Here is an 18,400-nt window from a genome sequence, read left to right as displayed (position 1 = left end):
CACTTTGTAGACCAGGCTGGCCTCGAACTCAGAAATCCGCCTGCCTCTGCCTCCCGAGTGCTGGGATTAAAGGCGTGCGCCACCACGCCCGGCCTGCCTGTTAGTTGTATGAGGCTTTTATATTATCACAGGGGCTGGCTTGTACACTGCTCCCTCTGTTGACTATGAGGCAGGCAAGGGCTCTTCCAGCCTCCCAGCCTAGGGAGAAGTGAAGTATTTGCTTAAAACATCCTGAGCTACCGTGTGCTGTGAGATGGATACTTGGCAGTTGATGCTGATATTCTCAAGACAAGAATCAAATGTGCTTTCTCTGCATGAACGGACAACAAGATGGGCTCATCTCATGATCCCCCTCCCCCCCCCGCCCCCAGGAATGAGCAGATTCGACACTGTCCTGGGAGATATAAAAGGAAGCATATTGCCATGGTTAGTGACAGTCACCGTTGCTGCGAGTGTAGCTCAGTGGCACAGTGCTCGCTTAGCTTAATTCACACAGGTTCTAAGTTTGCCCCCCAGCATCACACAAATGCGGTGTGTATGTTCCAATAATGGACATACATAACCTAGTCCTAGTATAAGGCAGGGGCAGGGGCAGAGAAACAGGGGTTGGGGTAGGGGAGGGGCTGGAGGTGGAAAGGGGAGGAGCATGGCAAGTCTGAGGTCAGCCTGGGCTACGTAGTATAATATAATCTCAAAAAAGGGAAGAGGGGCTTGCTCTTGCAGAGGACCTGGGTTTAGTTCCCAGCCCCCATACAGTGGCTTGTAACCATCAGGAGCTCAATTCCACAGGGTCCAATCCCTTCTTCTTTTGACCTCTGTGGGCAACCAGGCATACACATAGTACATGTACACACGCGTGGAAATAAAATGAATACATCTAAAAATATGGCTTGTTTGGCTATTCGTTAAAAACAAACACAGATGCCAGGTGTAGCAAAGCTTGTTTCAACTCTGCCACTTAAGGCCACTTAACTGGGTGGCCTTGTGATCTACTTTGCTGTTTCTGTGTTTTTAAAATGAGATTGGTAATGATATCGACCCTTTCATAGGTTTGTAATTACCATTAAACAAACCAATGTACATGATGCATTGTAGTTCTTTCCTGTGGGGTATGTAAGAGTTTAGTGGGGCCCTTTGCAGTCCTTCATTATCTTTGGATCCCAAGGGGCAGGAGGAGGTAGGATTTTTGTTGTTTTTTGAGACAGGGTTTCTCTGTGTATCCTTGGAGGTCCTGGAACTCCATCTGTAGAGCAGGCTGGCCTCAAACTTGGAGCTCTACCTGCCAGCAGAGTGCTAGGATGAAAGTTGTGTACCACTACTGCCCAGCTTGGATCCCAAGGATTTTTTGTTTTGTTTTGTTTTGTTGAGACAGCATTTCTCCGTGTAGCCCTGACTGTCCTGGAACTCACTCTGTAGACCAGACTGGCTTCCAAGTCAGAGGTCCACCTGTCTCTCCCTCCCAAGTGCTGGAACTGAAGGCACGCACCACCACTGCCCAGCAGGACTCTTAAGGGTGTAAGAGTCACAAAGTCACTGTCTGTGATCTTTCTCCCATTGGGCTTTTAAATAACTGGAATTTTAAAGAATGGATCCTGGAGTGACAGCTCAGGGGTTAAGTACACGGGGCATCCATTCTTCCAGAGGACTTGGGGTCTGTTCCTAGCACCAACATGGCAGCTCACACCCCACAACTGTCTGTAAGTCTAGTTCCAGGGGACCTGGCGCCCTCTTCTGGCTTCTGCTAGTACTACATGTACATGGTACACACATACATGCAGCTAAAACATCCATCCATCACTAATAAATTTAAAAAACAAAACAAAAACAGGGTGGTGAAATGGCTTGGCAGGGAAAGTGGCTTGCCCTTGAGTCTGACAACCTAAGTTCCGTTCCCTGGACCCACATGGTGGGAGAGAAACTCCTCCCAAGTTATTTTCTGACTTCTACACTCACCCCAAGGCTCATACATACTCATAGTTACATCCAAAAGGATTAAAAAGTAATAAAAACTTTACACGAATGAAGACCCGTTGAGAACAGAAACAGAACCAGTTTTGACTGTGCTCGGTCTGGGCTTTGGGCCTGGTCTCCTGACGATCCTAGACTCCAGTCAAGACTCTCTGGGACCAGCCCTTCAGCATTGCTCTGCTGGCCAGAGCTGGAAGGCACATAGGTTGACTTCCCTGCTTAGGAGGCTGGAGGTAGTGTGGTGGCCCCAGGTGTGCAATAGGCGTGCAAACAGGACACTCCAGTGTGGAAATGTGCAAGGGGAGGAGTGTCCATCTGATACAGTGTGGAGGAACTGAGACCAGAGGAGGCTGAACGGAGAAAAAGATCTGTGCTTCCTTTTACTCTGGAAAAGAATTCCAGCAGGGTCAAGAGCCATCTGTGTCCTCCACAATCAGGCCAAAGGCAAAGCTAGAGGCGGCTCTCTGCCCCGAGTGGAAGACGTTGGAAGTGCAGAAGGAAACCGTCAGTGATGCAGAAGCAGGCACCTCCACACCCAGAGACTGGGGGGTGGCTTGATTTACATCCAGTGCTTTATTAAAGATAAATACTCTCAGAGAAGAAGTAAACCCACCCCCAAGCCAACAGATGGTGCATGTGTACGCGAGTGACTTGTGAGGTCCCTGATCTGGGCTCCGAGGGGAAGTCAGCCAGGCAGGGCCTGGGCTAACTGGTAAGGCAGATGAGGGTCCCTGTCGTCCACGACTCACTGCTCCTGGGTGCCCCAGGAGATGTAGTCTGGCCGAGTGGCCGCGTGGTACTCATCAATCAGCTGCTGCACAATCTCTCTGGAGGTGTCCATCTCGTCAAAGTTGTCCTTGAAGATGTCCTCCTTGCGGAACTGTTCCATGAAGGCCTCCCGTTTCCGCAGCTTGTCAAACTGGCGACAGGTCCGTTCGAAGAGCTTAAGGCACAGAGATAGCGGGAGGGTCACAAAGACATCAAGAAACGGTACAGCCCAGAGAGCCCAGGAACCTAGGTACGGTTACTCTCCACAAAGGCTAGGAGGGTGTGTGTGTGTGTAAGGAACGGAGCTGGGGGTAAAGCACAAGCAGCTTACACAGCTGGAGAGGGGAGCTTCAGAATGGCATCCAGCGCAAGACACAGAACTAGGGACAGGTGGGGCATGGGGCATAGGGAGCAAATGACAGTAGGGAGTGGAGCAGAATGGCCAAAGACCAGGAGCTAGGGGTGTGGCTCAAAGACCAGGAGCTAGGGGTGCGGCTCAGAGCAGGGAGAGCTGCCTACCATTCCCGAAGCCCTGGGATTGATTCCCAGTAACACAAAGACAACAGGAGGCTGCGCTCACCGAGGAGATACTGGTGTGGTTGGCCATCATGAGCCCGCTGACCCGGTGGGCTGAGGGCAGGTAGGGAGACTTCCTTGACAGGGCCACCTGGATGCTGGCTGGGCCCCAGGGGATGAAGTTGGCCAGTTTCCTTTCCCGGATCCTCTGCAGGCTCTTGTGGACCTGGGGTGGGCAGAGAGGGGGTGGTTGCTGCTGGCAACTATCCTGTGGGCCTGAAGCTAGGGTGAAGGGGCCTCCCTTACCTGGGTGGGGTCCACCTCTCCCTGGATGATGTTGAGGATGGCGATGTAGCAGTGGTTGGTCTGACGATCCCGGCCTGTGGACACCATCACGTTCTTGGGCTGTAGCAGGCGCCTCATGACATCCAGGACNGTTGTCTTCCTCACACTGGCNACCTGANGGAACNGGGGTTCAGAGACCAGGTCAGCAGTCAGGGAGGAACCCAGAGATGCATAGACAGAGGAAGAGAGTCAACTCTGTCCCCATCAGCTTGCAGGTGGCATGGTCTCTGGGGACTGTCTTTAGATCAGGTCTGGGCTGAGTCTCTGCCGTGGGATCAGGATCATGGCTCTCAGCTCACCAATCCCATGCCCTTGAGCAGTGAGCTATTATCCTAGTGGCACTGCTCCTGCAGGAGCCAAAAGTGGTACAAAGCAGGGGCAGGGCTGCAAGCTGGTGTACAGAATCTGGGGAGGTGGGTGGAGAAGAGCTGCGAAGAGCAGCTCCTGGAGAGTATGGGAAAGGGACACTGAGGGAGCTCTTACTGACTGGTCCGTGGTGAGGGGGGTATAGCCAGTCATGAGGAAGTGGAGCCGAGGGGTGGGAATGAGCGAGGCGATGAGGCCGATGAGGTCATTGTTCATGTATCCAGGGTAGCGCAGGGTGGTGGTGCTGGCTGACATGATGGTGGACACCTGGGAACAGATACTGTGTTACGGGGCTTGGTGGAGGTGGAATGTCCCTCCTCTGATGACCCTCTTGCAGAAGAGAGGGCTTGCACTCCAGGAGGGGGGCTCACCAGCTGGTTGATCTGGGAGAAAGACGGGTTCTGGATGTGCAGGCGGTCTGTGGCTATCAGGTTCAGGGCCGTGTTGTCCAGCACCACCTAAAAGGGATAGCAAAGAGTGGAAGATCTATGAAGGCAGGAACAGCGGGAGCTTGGTCCGAGTCTCTCCTTGAGCCTAATGGTCGGAAACACTCACTCCAAAGGGCCTTTCTCAAGCGTTTGACACAAGAGAGCTCAAAATGAAGATGAACAGACAGGGGGAAGGGAGCAGGAACAAGAATCCAGGTCTCACCACACAGTCCGCATTCTGGGTCAGCCTCTTTAGTGTGAGGAGGGAGTTGTAGGGCTGGACCACCACGTCACTCATCTCGTCCTGGTTGGGGAACACAGAGTATGTCTGCACTAGTTTTTTGGGGTACCTGGTGGGGTAGACAGAAGAGGGCAACTGATTAGAGATTTGATTAGCCTTCTGAATAGGTCTAAGAGCATTTGTCCGTGAATAGGAAAAGTAGAGTCGGGCTAAAAGCAGTAGAACAGGAGGATGTAGCTTTTGAAAGGACAAAACTCCAAAAGGGCCAGGGAAGAAACTCTGTAAAATCCTAGGCTCCACACCTGGACACACTCCACTCAAAGCAGGGCCTCCATGCTGGTATTATTTCTGCAAGTGCTATTGGGCTTTTCCCTTGCACCCTCAGTTTCCTCCCAGTCGGAGGGAATGGTAGGGCTACAGCATGGAGGGAGCTCTGTCTGCTGGGCCCCAAGGGCCGTAGGAAATGAAGGGAAAGGACCTACCTTCACCTAGTCTCCCAAAGGCAGGCTTACATACCTGTCATTTAGCCGTTCCAGGAGGTAGGAGCCCAAGCCAGAGCCTGTCCCTCCAGCAATGGAATGACACAGTACAAATCCCTAAGTAAGAAAGGGGCTGTAAGCATTTCGGTGTCTAGTGACAGGATTTCATTTAAAAAGTTTAAGCTTATTTTTATTTTAAGTGCCTGCCTGCCTGTAGGTATATACATACACACACACATGTGTGTGCATACATGTGTGTGCCTGGTGCCTGTGGAGGTTATAAGAGGGCAGTTATAGATGACTGGGAGCCACCATGCTGGGTGCTGGGAACCAAACCCAGATGTTCTGCAAGAGCAGGAAGTGCACTTATCCACACTAGCCATCTCTCTAGCCCTAATACCCTACTAGACACATCCCACAATGTCTTGGACTCGTCTTCCCAAGTCCCTTCATTTCCCAGGAGACTCTGTCCTCTCTTCAATAAGACTCAGTAGCCTCTGTCCAATGCAAGGATAAATGAGTTGGTCTTGTATCTAATAGGTAGCTTTTAAAAAAAATTATCATTGTGTGTGGCCACGCGTGCGCACCACTATGTACCCGCAGGGTCAGAGCACAACTTTTTGGAGTCAGTTCTCTCTGTCACGGGTCTTACAGATCAACCTCAGGTTGTCAAGCTTGAATACAAGCACTGTTACCTGCTCAGCCATCTCAATGGTCCAAAACAGGGAATAATTTCTAAATGGTATTGCTAAGTCTCTACATGACCAGTTCTACTGACACTCCTGGGACACTCACCTCTAGACTGTCACTGCCATCTGCCTCCCGATCTATGATGTCAAAAATGTCCTCGTGGATTTTTTCTCCCTGGACAGATGTGAAGAAGGGTGAGGTGGGACAGAGCATGGGACAGGAGCTGACCTCAGAGTAGTCACCCATGCATACGTATAGGCATATGAGCATTCTATGTGTGTGCCTACAGGACAGAAGACAGCATCACTCAGAAGAGGGCATTGGCTCCCATGACAGATGATTGTGAGCAACCGTGTGGTTGCTGGGAATTGCACTCCAGACCTCTGGGCTCTTAACTGCTGAGACATCTCTCCAGCCCTCCACCCTTGATTCTTACATGCACCATAGCTGCCTTGTTCTGCACTCAGAGTTACTACAACATTGGTTACAGACAAGTACTTTACAACCCAACCAAGGTGATTTGGTCACATATAGTTTTGAATCACTGGAATCCAGGACCTTGCTTATGCTAGGAAAGGCTCTGCATTTTATTTTATATTTATTTATTTTGTTTTCTTCAAGACAGAGTTTCTTTGTATAGCACTGGCTGTCTTGTAACTCACTCTGTAGACCAGGCTGGCCTCAAACTCAGAAATCTGCCTGCCTCTGCCTCTCAAGTGCTGGGATTAAAGGCATGTGCCATCACTTCCCTACTTATTTTACTTTTTTGAGACAGGGTTTCATGTATCCAAGGCTAGCATCAAATTCTCTGTTTAGCTGAGGATAACCTTGACATTCTGCGTCTCCTGCGTCTATCGCCAGTACGTACCACTCTGCCCAGTTTTATGCAGTGGTAAAGGACTGAAGCCAGGGCTTCATACATACTAGACCAGTATCTTCCCAACTGAACTACATGTCCAGCCATCTCTACCGCTGTAGCTCATACCCACCTAGTCATGTGACTTCAGGAAGATTTATCTATCTGTTTCCTCACTGAAAGTAAAACACAGGTCCACACTCCACCATTTAATATCCACAGGACCAGATATTTTTAGAAATCAAAATTCTTCAGGTTCTGAAAGGTAGTTTTGGGTATACAAACATAAATTGCATATTAGCTGGACAATGGCAGTGCACACTTTTAACCTCGCCATTTGGGAGGCAGAGGCAGTCGGATCTCTGTTTGAGGCCAGCCTGGTCTACACAGTGAATTCCAGGACAGCCAAGGCTAAATAGAGAAACTTTCTCAAAATAAATAAATATTCATATTTAACAAAAAGAACACGTCAAGGCTGGGGATGTGATGCATAGCTCAGCAATCTAAGTTTGTCTAGTATGTGATGTTTAGCACATTCCTAGAACCTGCAAAATAAACAGTACTGATACAGCCGTGGAGGTTGGAGGTGCGTTATCAGACATTTCTACAGTGAGAGGCCTGAGTGCTGACAATAAGGTGACAAGATACATCAACATAGCCTTCCTTCTCCATTGAGCATTGGTTTTGCTAAGTGAAGTTTGAAATATCTTTGATTTCAGAGTTTTGTTTTGAGTCTGAAGAAGTAGATAAAATATCATAAACCCATGGTGCCTACTTCTAGGGTTAGTCAGAGGTTTACAAAGCTAACACAGAAAGTATTTAAATGGCCTGCAACAAAGCACTAGCTAGACTGGGTCCTTAGAGTTCCAGCTAGCTCCTGGAGCCATGGCTATCTTACTCAGCACTCACACATCTCTGACCTAGTTTCATCTGTAGAAAATCCACAGGGCCTGTGCCCACCCACGGAGTTGAGAGCCCTTCAGGGAACAGCAAATGACCTGGGAGAATCCGCTGGCCCAGTTGTTGCCAGCTCCTCCGCCATGCTCCGACAGGTAGATGTTCTCTGGGTTGTAGAGCTTAGCATAGGAGGAGTTGAGGATGGAATGGATCACCCGGGGCTCCAGGTCCAGCAGCACAGCCCGGGGAATGTAATGCTCATCGTCTGCCTGTCAGAGGGAAGCCAGGATGGGTCAAGTCCTGAAGCCTCCCAACTCTGGCTCCTGCAGGCCCTCCCTCAAGATAGCCACTCTGTTCCCATCCACTCAGAGTTTCCCAGCACCAGATCGCGCTGCCAGTCCCTTCAGGTCCCCAGGGTCCTGGTCAAGTCCCTGGGAGGAGGGGCGAGGGGCACCTGGTAGAAAAAGACGTCCTTTCGGTCAGTGCCCTCGGTGGCGAACTCCTCTACGATGCCCTCGGGACTGATGCCATGCTCGGCACACAGCTGTTTCCAGAACTCGAACCCAACTAAGAGAGGGAGGCGGAAGGTTAAAAGATACGTGGATCTGGGTAGGTTCCAAATAGCCAGTGGGGGAATTGAACGCTTGGGTCTAGGGATCTAGATTAGCCTTGGGACTCCCTAGTGTCTAGGCCAATGACTGGACAGGGGAAGGTCCATTGGCTTTAGGCAGTTGGGCAAAGGGTTGGGAATCGCCTTTGTGGGGGAGAACTAGGATTCTGCAGACAGACCGAAGCTATGACCTTATTGCGAGGGCCTCTTGCACCTAAGGAACCTGGGAGGCAGAGGGTCTGGAGGTTCGCTCACTCTGATTGCCGCACTGGCCCAACTGTAGGGTGATGATTTCTCTCGGCATCGCTCCTCAGACATCGGCGTTGCAGTCTCTCCCGCCACCAACACCGCCGACCCTTAGCGCGCTCGCCGGCAAGACGCAGGCGCCAGACAATGCGCTCCACCCCTGATCGTTCTCCTCTCCAATGGGAGCTGAGCTCTGCGGATGGAATTTCCTCCTTCATCGGGCTTCAGTTGTGCGAGTTGCGCGTGCGCGGCTCCGAATCGCGCTCAGCGCCGGGAACGCATTTTGACGCAGTGTTCTCTTCCGTCTGGTGTATGCGCACCGGAGCGTCTGCGCATGCGCGCGCGGGCGTCTCGGCACTCGCCCCGCCCCGCCCCTTCTCCGCCCCGCCGCAGCCAAACTCGCGCTTCTGCGCAGTCGGTGTTATTGTGACTCCCGGGCCGTGGCCCCGGATGTTGTGGCTGCTGAAGGGGAGATGGAGGAGGCTGAAGGGGTGGCCGCGGCCCCGGGTCCAGCTTCGGGGTTGGCTTTCAGGGGCCGCCGAGCTATGTCCGGCTCCTGGGAGCGCGACCAGCAGGTTGAGGCGGCGCAGCGGGCCCTGGTGGAGGTGCTGGGCCCCTACGAGCCTCTGCTGAGCCGGGTGCAGGCAGCCCTGGTGTGGGAGCGGCCGGCCAGGAGCGCCCTGTGGTGCCTGGGGCTGAACGCGGCGTTCTGGTGAGACACCCGGACCCTCACTGACCCTACTAGGCGGGAATTCGTCAGGTTGTTCTGGGGAGGGGGGTGTCGATCTCTCACCTGCCCTGCCCTGCCTTCTTTCGTCGCCCTGGCTGCTTCTGATACTTGCCTAATGATGCTTCACTTTCCCTTGCATCCCGCCTGCCTCCAGGCTTAGGCACCTCGGGTGCTCACAGGGCCTTCCTGGTCTTCCCCGCTTGCCCCCAGGACTCGCCAGAGATTCTGGTACCATCCCATGTCGCTCGGAGTAAGCCGGAGTGCCTCTTGTTAGCGAGAGAAAGTGATTTCACTTTGAGACCATTTCCTCCGTTTCTCTTGCTTTGCCCCAGTGTGGTGGTTCCCAGAGGTTTTAACTTAACGATGATGGGAGGAGAGGCAGAAGGGCTTGAAAACTGGTATCCCTGGGTGTGAGGAGGAAAACAAGCTTGAGCCGGTTATCATGGATTATTAGCATGTTAGAGACCGTCTCACCCAGTCAAGTTGGTGAAGTTTGTGTGGAGTTTCAGCTTGAAAGAAAAGTAGATGTATTAAGAAGGAAAAAAAAAAAAAAAAGAAAGAAACAGTGGTGATCTTTCATCTGTTTCAGAGCCACTTAGGATTGCAACGCTTCCCCCAAGAAATTAGACCATAGCCATGGTTCAAGGAGTTTGAGGCTGTCTGAGAGCCGTTGAGTCCTCTTTCACTGGACAAGTGGCTCTATATTAAAGTGTGTGTTTCATTCTCTGGAAAAAATGAGAGCACCTAGAAGGAGTTTGGGCTTCATCGAGTCTACCAACCAGGGTTTGGGTTTATTAGTAACCATAGTACTGATCAAATTCCAAGGGAACTGACACATCACTGAGGCCTCTACAACCAGAAGAGATGAGACTCTTTGAATAAGCCTGAAACAACAAAAGCGGTGTGTGTGTGTGTGTGTGTGTATAGGGGTGTGGTCCTGAGATAGGGGTGCTCCTGAGGAGTTGTGGGTACTTGTAGAGGCTAGAAGCATTGCATCCCCCTGGAGCTGGAGATAGGTGAGCTGCCCAGTGGGGGTTGCTGGGAACTGAACTTCTCTGGAAGAGCAGTATGTGCTCTTAGCCACCGAACCATCCCTCTAGCTCTGGAACACATTTTAAAGCTGCAACAGATTTGCTGGTCCTCAACAGTGTATTCTTTTTTGGCTCCACATATCCTCTCCAGCAGGCCTTGAACTTCTGACCTTCCTGCTCCCCGCTCCTGAGGATTGGGGCTATTGACACTGGCCACCATGCTGTTACCATAGTGTTTACTTAGGCTAAGTCTGTGTTTAGAATCTTTCTCAGAACCCCTCTTGTGCTTTGGACCTCTTAAAAAAGTTGTGACTGATCCCTATCTCTGGCATTTCCGGGTAGTATGCCTACTGTGTAGCCACAATGCAGGAGGTGGGGGAGAGATCCACTAAAGTGAGCGTGGCCTAAGACTTAAAAAAAACAATTGAGCTTGTCATTTATAGAGGGGACTCACCCCTTGGGAGGGGTGCAGATAGTAGTAAAGTCCAAGCGGGTTAAAGTAGGTCAGACATTGGCACTTAGAGAATTGTTTTGGGAGAATGAACTTCTTTGGAGTTTGAGGGCTAAACACTGTTCGCTCCTCAGTAGCGTCTTTGTGAGCATTGACATTTCACTTAGGAAAGTAAAGAATGACTTTAGATTTTCAACGAATTGAAGAAGTATCACTAAGTTAGGTCAGAAACAACAAATCTGGAGTACTTCTCATTATTTATTAGGAATAATAGTGTTATCAAAAGCTGAGGTGCTTTTGATATGTCACAAGATGAGCTTGATATTACAAAGTAGTCACCTGAGTGCTGGAGTCCACCTTAGGGTAGTGGAGCCTGCATCCAAACCTGATTCCCTGATCCAGCTTCTGCAAGCTGTCCTCTGACACACTCTCTCTCTCTCTCTCTGAAAGAATTTTTTCTTTCCAAGTCCTCCAAATTCAGGGCACATAGTGCTTTTAGTGATGTACATTCTCTGGTATAGTTTTCCCTGGACCTGTGACTATGCCCTCTTACTTTCTAAACACAGGAGGTTCATAAAAGAATTCCATGTGGTAGGGTGCCACCATGTATTTCCAGGGTGTCCCCTCCCAGGTTCCAGAGAAATCAGGGTGACCCTGTCCAAAATCTTGTAACCCACATCACTTCTGGCCCCTGCTCTGTTGCTGTCTTTAGGATAATAATGGCTTCCCTCTAAAAGCTAACTTTTTCATTAATCTCACCCCATCTGTAGATGAGTGACCCACAGGAAGACCATGAAAGTCAGCAGGAGGGCATCATGGCAGGACCAGAAAAGGACAGGTTCTAGGAACTTCGAATTGGACTGATAGGAGATGAGGGAGCGTGAGGGTAAAGCCCTGCTGGCCCTAACTTGATGAACAGCACAGAGCTCACAGGGGGTTATAGACTGGAGCTTCTTGTCCCTGTGATTCCAGGTGGCCTTTGGGGACATGAGCGTAACTCACAGCCGATGCCCTGTTAACTCTTGGGAATCGCTTCACAGTCGCCAGTCTTACCAGTGTTAACTCTTCTTTACGTGGAGGGGTCTGTGAGAATGGATAATGGTCTTTCTTCCTAAACAAAACTAAAAGTGATCTGAGCAGTGATTAAAGGTATACAACAGTTCTCATTTACAGAGTTAGAATCCAACAACAACAAAAACAATAGGAAATGGAAGGGAGAGCGTGTACCACCCCCACTCCCCCTTATTTTTCTCTAAGGATAGGATTTCTCTGTGTAGCCCTGGCTGTTCTGGAACGCTGGATCTGTAGACCAGGCTGGCCTTGAAACTCAGAGACCCACCTGCCTCTTATTTTACAACTACTGGGATTAAAGGCGGGCAACACCACTCTTCTTCCTCTTTCTCCTCCTCTCTCTCTCTTTTTTTTTTTTTTCCTTTGAGACAGGGTTTCTCTGTGTAGCCCTGGCTGTCCTGGAACTCACTCTGTAGACCAGGCTGGCCTCAAACTCAGAAATCCGCCTGCCTCTGCCTCCCAAGTGCTGGGATTAAAGGTGTGTGCCACCGCCCGGTTTTCCTCTTCTCCCTCTTTAATGAGTTCTGGAGCGTTCTGAAAAGTAAACATCTTAAGATTTTAGTTTTCCTTTAAATGACAAGGAAAGCCTGTTTCAACAGAGACATTTATTCTGCAGGAAAACGAAAAAAGTCAAACCAGAGTGATGCAGGCTGCTAGCTCCAGCACTCAGGAAGCAGGTCTCTGTGAGATCAAGACTAGCTTGTTTTATATGGTGACTTCCTGGCTGGGACTACATGGACTGTCTACACACACACACGGCAAAGGCAAACTTTGAAACTGATTGACAAGTGTTTCTGATAATCGGTTTTTTCCTCTTTCTGGTTTTGGGTCTGTGCAGCCAAAGTTGGCCTCTGCTCTTGGGAGTCTATTGCGTTGGTCGGGCTCTCTTGTCTGGTTGGTAACCTAGCAGGTTGCTAATTACATCTTCTTTAGCTTTGCCTCTCTTTGCCATAAAGGTGGATTAGTCATTTGTTTGTTTTTATGCTGGGATTAAACCCATGGCTTCATAAATGCTAGGCAGACTCTCTATCTCTGAGCTCTGCAGCTAGCCTTGCCTTGGAGTTTTGTCTGTAATTGTAAGGTTGGCACTTTCTCTGTTTAAGGGGCGGGTGGGTCATTAGCAACCAGCAGGTTTCACTTCTTGTGTGTGTGTATGTGTGATTGTGAGTGTGCAAGCAGCAGCTATCATGTGATATAGGTTAGGTTAATTTTTTTCCTTTTCATTTACTGGCTCATTAACTAGGCAGTCACAAGTGTTGCACAATAATAGGCTCCCTGTCCCTATAGAATGGGATGCTTTGTTCTGAGGTGCCAGAGACAAGCATGCTCTGTAACAACAAAGGAACCCAAGATAGCATCTTCCTTGATTGAAAATAGATGTGTTGTCATTGTTCACAACTGTATGTGTTACTGTGGATTGAACCCAGGGCCTCCTGTATGCTAGGCAAACTATTATGATTTATATAACAAACTCTAGCTTCTGTTACCACTGGAGATCTGTGCTGTAGTTAACTCCCAGAAAACGACTTATTTTCTAGGATTTCTCATAGTCTTTTGAACACCAAAGGGCTATTCAAGGAATACATTTTATTTGGGCTGGCACAGTTTAATTGGATTTTAGCCCCCAACAGATAAAAGGACAGTTTACGAAAGGAAAATCCACATGTGGTGGTGCAGGCCCATAATCCAGGTGTGTGTGTGCGTGCGCGAGTGCAAGGCAAGAGAATCAGGAGTTAAGGTCATCCCCAGCTGTCTAGTGAGCTCTAGGCCATTCTGGGCTGCATGAGACTGTCTCGACACCTTCCTTCCCAAAAAGAAAAACAGTGGGTATCTAAAATTTTACTGTGACTGGTAGTCTAAAAATTGAAGTGTAGTGGCTGAAGAGATGGCTCCGGTGTGAAAAGCTCTTGTTTTTGCCGAGGTTTGCTTCCCGGCGCCCACACAGTGTCTCGCAGCATCTCCAGTTCATCAAGCAGGGGTGTGGTACGTGTGATGCATGTGGGCAAAACATGCATACACATAGGCTAAATCCATTTAAAAAGGAGATAGAAATCAAGTTGTGTTACCAATTTCTGCTTGCTAAATTTTATTTCTTTTCTTTTGAGACAGGGTCTCAGTATGTAGCCACAGATGTCCTAGAACTCAGTTTTGGTTCTGCTTCCTGAGTAGTGATATCAGAGTTGTACACCACGCTGCCTAGCTGCTTCTTAAGTTTTGAGAACTGAGACTTCTTGGGAATATATGAGAAAACTGACATATGACTGATAGAAGCCGACACCGGATGGCTTTTCTAGGAAGTAGTAGTTTGGCAGCATTTGCTAAGCTAAATGATCAGCTCCTCTTCTGGGGACAGAGGGGACGGGGAGTGACTGATGATGGGGATGCGGTTATTGAGGTTGATGAGACTTGAGGTTAGATAATGGTGACAGCTGCGCAATTCTGAATATACTCCAAACCATTGAATTAGGTATTCCATAAGGGTGGATCTTCTTACGGTAGTGTTGTTATAAAAAAATAACAAATGCGTCATGACCTAATGTTCTACTTATTTAATTACACTTAAGGTCAGAGGTTTGTGTTTTGTGTAGTGCAGCTCCTTTTTCTTATTTTCTTTTTAATTTATTATTCTTGTGTATGTGTACATATCGTGTGTGTGTGTGTGTGTGTGTGTGTGTGTGTGTGTGTAGGCAGGCGGGCACCAGCCCTGGTGTGTTTGCGCAGGTCAGAGGACCGTTTTTGGAGAGTTAATTTACTCTTTCTGCTGTCGGTTCCAGGGATCAAAGTTAGGTCATCAGGCTTGCTCAGCATTTGCCTTTATTCTCTGAGCCATTTCACTGGCCCAGTTTGTTTGTTTGGTTTGTTTCATTCATGTATTTTTGCTTCTTGTTTTGAGGTGGGGTGCCCTGTGGCTCAGGAATTACCTTGACTTCTGATGGTTCTACCCCTACCTCCCTGGTGCTGGGATTACATGTGCCCACCACTGTGCCCAGCTTATACAGTGATTGGCTCAAATCCAGGGCCTTGGGCATGGTAGGCTCTAAGCCACACCCCCAGCCTTGGGGGTGTTTGTTTTTTAAGAGATTTATTTATTATTATTTCTAAGTACACTGGTGCTGTCTTCAGACACACCAGAAGAGGGTGTCAGATCTCATTACAGATGGTTGTGAGCCACCGTGTGGTTGCTGGGAATTGAACTCAGGACCTTCGGAAGAGCACAGCTGAGCCATCTCTCCAGGCCTTGCTTTGTTTTTTTTTTTTTTTTTTTTGGTTTTTTGAGACAGGGTTTCTCTGTATAGCCCGGGCTGTCCTGGAACTCACTTTGTAGACCAGGCTGGCCTCGAACTGAGAAATCCGCCTGCCTCTGCCTCCCGAGTGCTGGGATTAAAAGCGTGTGCCACCACGCCCGGCTCTTGCTTTGTTTTTAATTGTCTTTCTGAGACCTGGCTTCTCTGTGTAACATTGGTTGCCTGCAACTCACTCTATCATCCTGGCTGCCCTTGAACTCACAGAGATCCACCTGCTTCTGCTTCCTGAGTGCTGAGATTAAAGGTGTGTGCAACCACCCCTTGGCAAAAAAGTAGTCATATATAATGTAATCATTTTTAAAAAAAGATTTACTTATTATGTATACAGTGTCCTGCTTACATGTATGCCTGCAGGCCAGAAGAGGACACCAGATCTCATTATAGATGGTTGTGAGCCGCCATGTGGTTGCTGGGAATTGAACTCAGGACCTCTGGAAGAGCAGTCAGTGTTCTTAACCTCTGATCCATCTCTCCAGCCCTAATCATTTTTTGTTTGTTTGTTTTGGTTTTGGTTTTTCGAGATAGGGTGTCTCTGTGTAACAAGCCATGGCTGTCCTGGATTTGCTTTGTAGACCAGACTATCCTTGAACTCACAGAGATCTGTCTGCCTCCACCTCTTCTCCCCTTCACCCTCCCTGTCCCAAGTGCTGGGACTAAAAGTACCTGCACTATGAGAAAACATGCTTATGTATTAAATAAAAATTAAATTAGGTATATTATGTGTGTATTAGTTACTGTTCTCTAGCTGTGAAAAGGCACCATGACCAAGGCGACTCTTAGAAACATTTAATTGGGAGCTTACTTAACAATTTTAGATGGTTAGTTGGGAAGCAGACAGGTATGATGTTCAAGTAGTAGCTGACAATTTTATATCCAGATCCACAGGCAGCATAAAGAGAAAGAGACACTGGGATTGGCATGTGATATTGAAACTCTGAAGCCCATCCCCAGTGACACACCTCTTCCAACAGGTCACACCTCCTAGTCCTTCCCAAATAGTTGCACTAACTGGGGACAGATCACTCAAACATTCTCATTCAAACATTTTACTTCCCAGTGGTTTGTTTGTATTTGTTTGTTATTAGACTTGACTAAGTCTAGTCTTTTATGTGCATGAGGGGTCGTCTGCCTGCATGATGCTGTACAGTATGTATGTACCTGGTGCCTTCAGAGGACTGAAGTTGTCCAGTTCTCCAGGATTGGAGTTACAGATGGTTGTGAACCTCCATGTAGGTTCTAGATCCTCTACAAGAACAAGGACTCTTAACCACCCAGCCATCTTTCCAGTTTCCATTTTTGTATGTGTGCGCACACTCAGGGGCACAAATGTGGAGGTCATAGGATAACTTGCGGGAGTCTGGCTTTCTCTTCCTACTGTGTGTTCCAGGAATTGTACTCAGGTTGTCACGTTTGGTGGTGTTGGAGTCCACCAAAAGACCCTCACTCACAAAGACTATAGGACCATAGAGACCAACATCACTGCAAACTGCAAGAGGTTTCTTTTTTTTTTTTTTTCTTTTATTGATCCAATGCGTTGGGGACCCCCCTCAGCATGCAGGCAAGAGGAGAGACCCCAAACAAATAAAAAACACACTTTTTATACCTTTTAAGGGGCAGATTTAGGCAACAAGGCTAGCTGGCTTATTCTCATTGGTGTAGTAAGTAACCCTTTCAGGCATTGGTTGGTTTGCATAGGGTGACTACCTTTGGCCTGGTCCCTCACTCCACCTGCCCTTATGGTTTTCCTCAGCACTGTTTAGTCGGCTAGCTTCCTTATCTGGCTCGGCACTTGGCCTGCTAGTGTAGTTTGGAAAGTCCCTTCAGAGGAGACGGGGCTGAGTGGTTTTGAATTTATTTTGGATTCTACAGTGGCTGTGCCTTTATCCTGAGCCATGGTGCTGGCCTCCCACTGAGTCTGTGTGTTAATAGTTTAAATAACGGTATCAATCGTACATATGCCTCTATAAAATAGACATTTAAAATACCATCAGCTTGGTCATATGGAAAATGATTTCGTGCAGTATTGAAATGCTTGTGTGTGTGTGTGTTGTGTTTATCCCCCTCAAAAATGCTACAGTTTGGCATAAAATAAAACAAAATAAAAAACTTTACTCACTTGCAAGGTTAGTAAGTGAATAAATAAATAGAAGTGAAGTATATATATACTGTGACTGTTTGCTCTGAACAGGTCCTTTGTCCAGAGAGTGCCCTCCACCCTGCTGGCTGCCCCCCTCCCTCTTGCCTCATGGTTCCTGTAAACTGGCAGTGACTTCAGAGGCCTGGTCAGATCTAGACTTTTAATTCTCTTTCTCTCTTCTCTTCCTTTCTCCTTTTCTCCCCTTCTCTTTTCTTTTTTTCTCATCCCTCCTCTGCAACCCCTCTCCATCTCTCCCTTTCTCCCTTTTTTCCTGTCTCACTAGGTAGCTAGAGTGTGAGCCACTGTACAAACTGGGTTATTTTATAGTGATATGCTCATTTTTATTTTGTTATTTCTGTTTGTTCTTCAAAACAGGGTTTCTCTGTGTAGCCCTGGCTTTCCTAAAACTCACTCTGTAGACCGGGCTGGCTTCAAACTCACAGAGATCCGCCTGCCTCTACTTCTTGAGCACTGGGATTAAAGGCATGTGCCACACGCCTGACATTTTCTTATTTCTTGCATTGTCTAAACCTTCAACAAATATGCTTGGGCTTAGAAATAAGGAAAAAATCATTAAGAAAAAATAGATGATCCCGTAATGATCAGAAAGACACAGACAGGGGTCGTCCCCGATGACTAATTCATGTGTGCATATTCCTGTATTCCTATTGGACTGTACTTGTAGGTGCCTTTAGCTTAGTTGGAAAGTTTTTATGCTGATTGTAGTTGCTGAAAGTGTTTTGTATGCTATTTTAGCAAGCTTTGTGGATTTGGGGTTTGAGTGTGTGCGTGTGTGTGTGTGTTCTAGAAGAATTTCATTATATAGTTTAGACTAACCTCAAACTCCTGATCCTCCTGCTTCTGCCCCTCTTGTCTGGATTTCTTCCCATTTGTTTCCTTGCTCTTTGTCTTCTCACCCCTTGCCTTATCAAATCATTTTATCCTCCCTCCTACCTTACCTACTTTGTAAACACACACGTTTCCTTTTGCCTCCCAATTCCTGTCATTAAAGGTACCCACCACCACACCACCCCCTGCCTTTATTACTCTGTGCTTGGGCTGCTCCTTCAGCCCTCAGATTCGTTTGTCAGTTAAAGTATTGGCGGTGGGAATCGGAAGGTAGGGGTAGTGACAGGCTGCTGTAAGATAGTCTAGTTTGAGCGAAATGATTTTTGTTTGTTTTGAAACGAGGTCTCCTGTAGCCCAGGTTGGCAACAAACTCTGTGTAGCTGAGGGTGATCTTGAACTCTTTTTTTTTTTTTTTT

General features: G+C 48.2%; 2 protein-coding genes across 2 annotated transcripts in view; one reads left to right on the top strand and one right to left on the bottom strand.

The window, feature by feature from the left end:
* Positions 1–2,480: 2,480 nt before the first annotated feature.
* Tubg1 (tubulin gamma 1) lies at positions 2,481–8,657 on the bottom strand. The gene is made up of 11 exons (XM_021175607.2): positions 8,420–8,657; positions 8,009–8,121; positions 7,656–7,823; positions 5,907–5,975; positions 5,149–5,228; positions 4,615–4,741; positions 4,335–4,421; positions 4,081–4,230; positions 3,559–3,711; positions 3,317–3,478; positions 2,481–2,911 (listed from the first exon to the last, which is right to left on the bottom strand). Exons 1-11 carry the CDS (start codon positions 8,466–8,468, stop codon positions 2,714–2,716), a joined length of 1,356 nt encoding a protein of 451 aa, XP_021031266.1. The 5' UTR covers positions 8,469–8,657; the 3' UTR covers positions 2,481–2,713.
* Positions 8,658–8,785: 128 nt separating this feature from the next.
* The window catches only part of Retreg3 (reticulophagy regulator family member 3), a 24,441-nt gene continuing 14,826 nt past the window's right edge, over positions 8,786–18,400 (top strand). The window contains exon 1 of the mRNA XM_021175606.2: positions 8,786–9,122. Within this exon, the coding sequence (XP_021031265.1) occupies positions 8,884–9,122 (239 nt within the window). The 5' untranslated portion in view covers positions 8,786–8,883. The remainder of the gene's footprint in view (positions 9,123–18,400) is intronic.

This window comes from Mus caroli, chromosome 11, assembly GCF_900094665.2.
Source record: "Mus caroli chromosome 11, CAROLI_EIJ_v1.1, whole genome shotgun sequence".
In the NCBI taxonomy this organism is placed as follows: Eukaryota; Metazoa; Chordata; class Mammalia; order Rodentia; family Muridae; genus Mus; species Mus caroli.
Note: the sequence above shows the minus strand (reverse complement) of the source record. Positions and strands in the feature narration are given on the sequence as shown.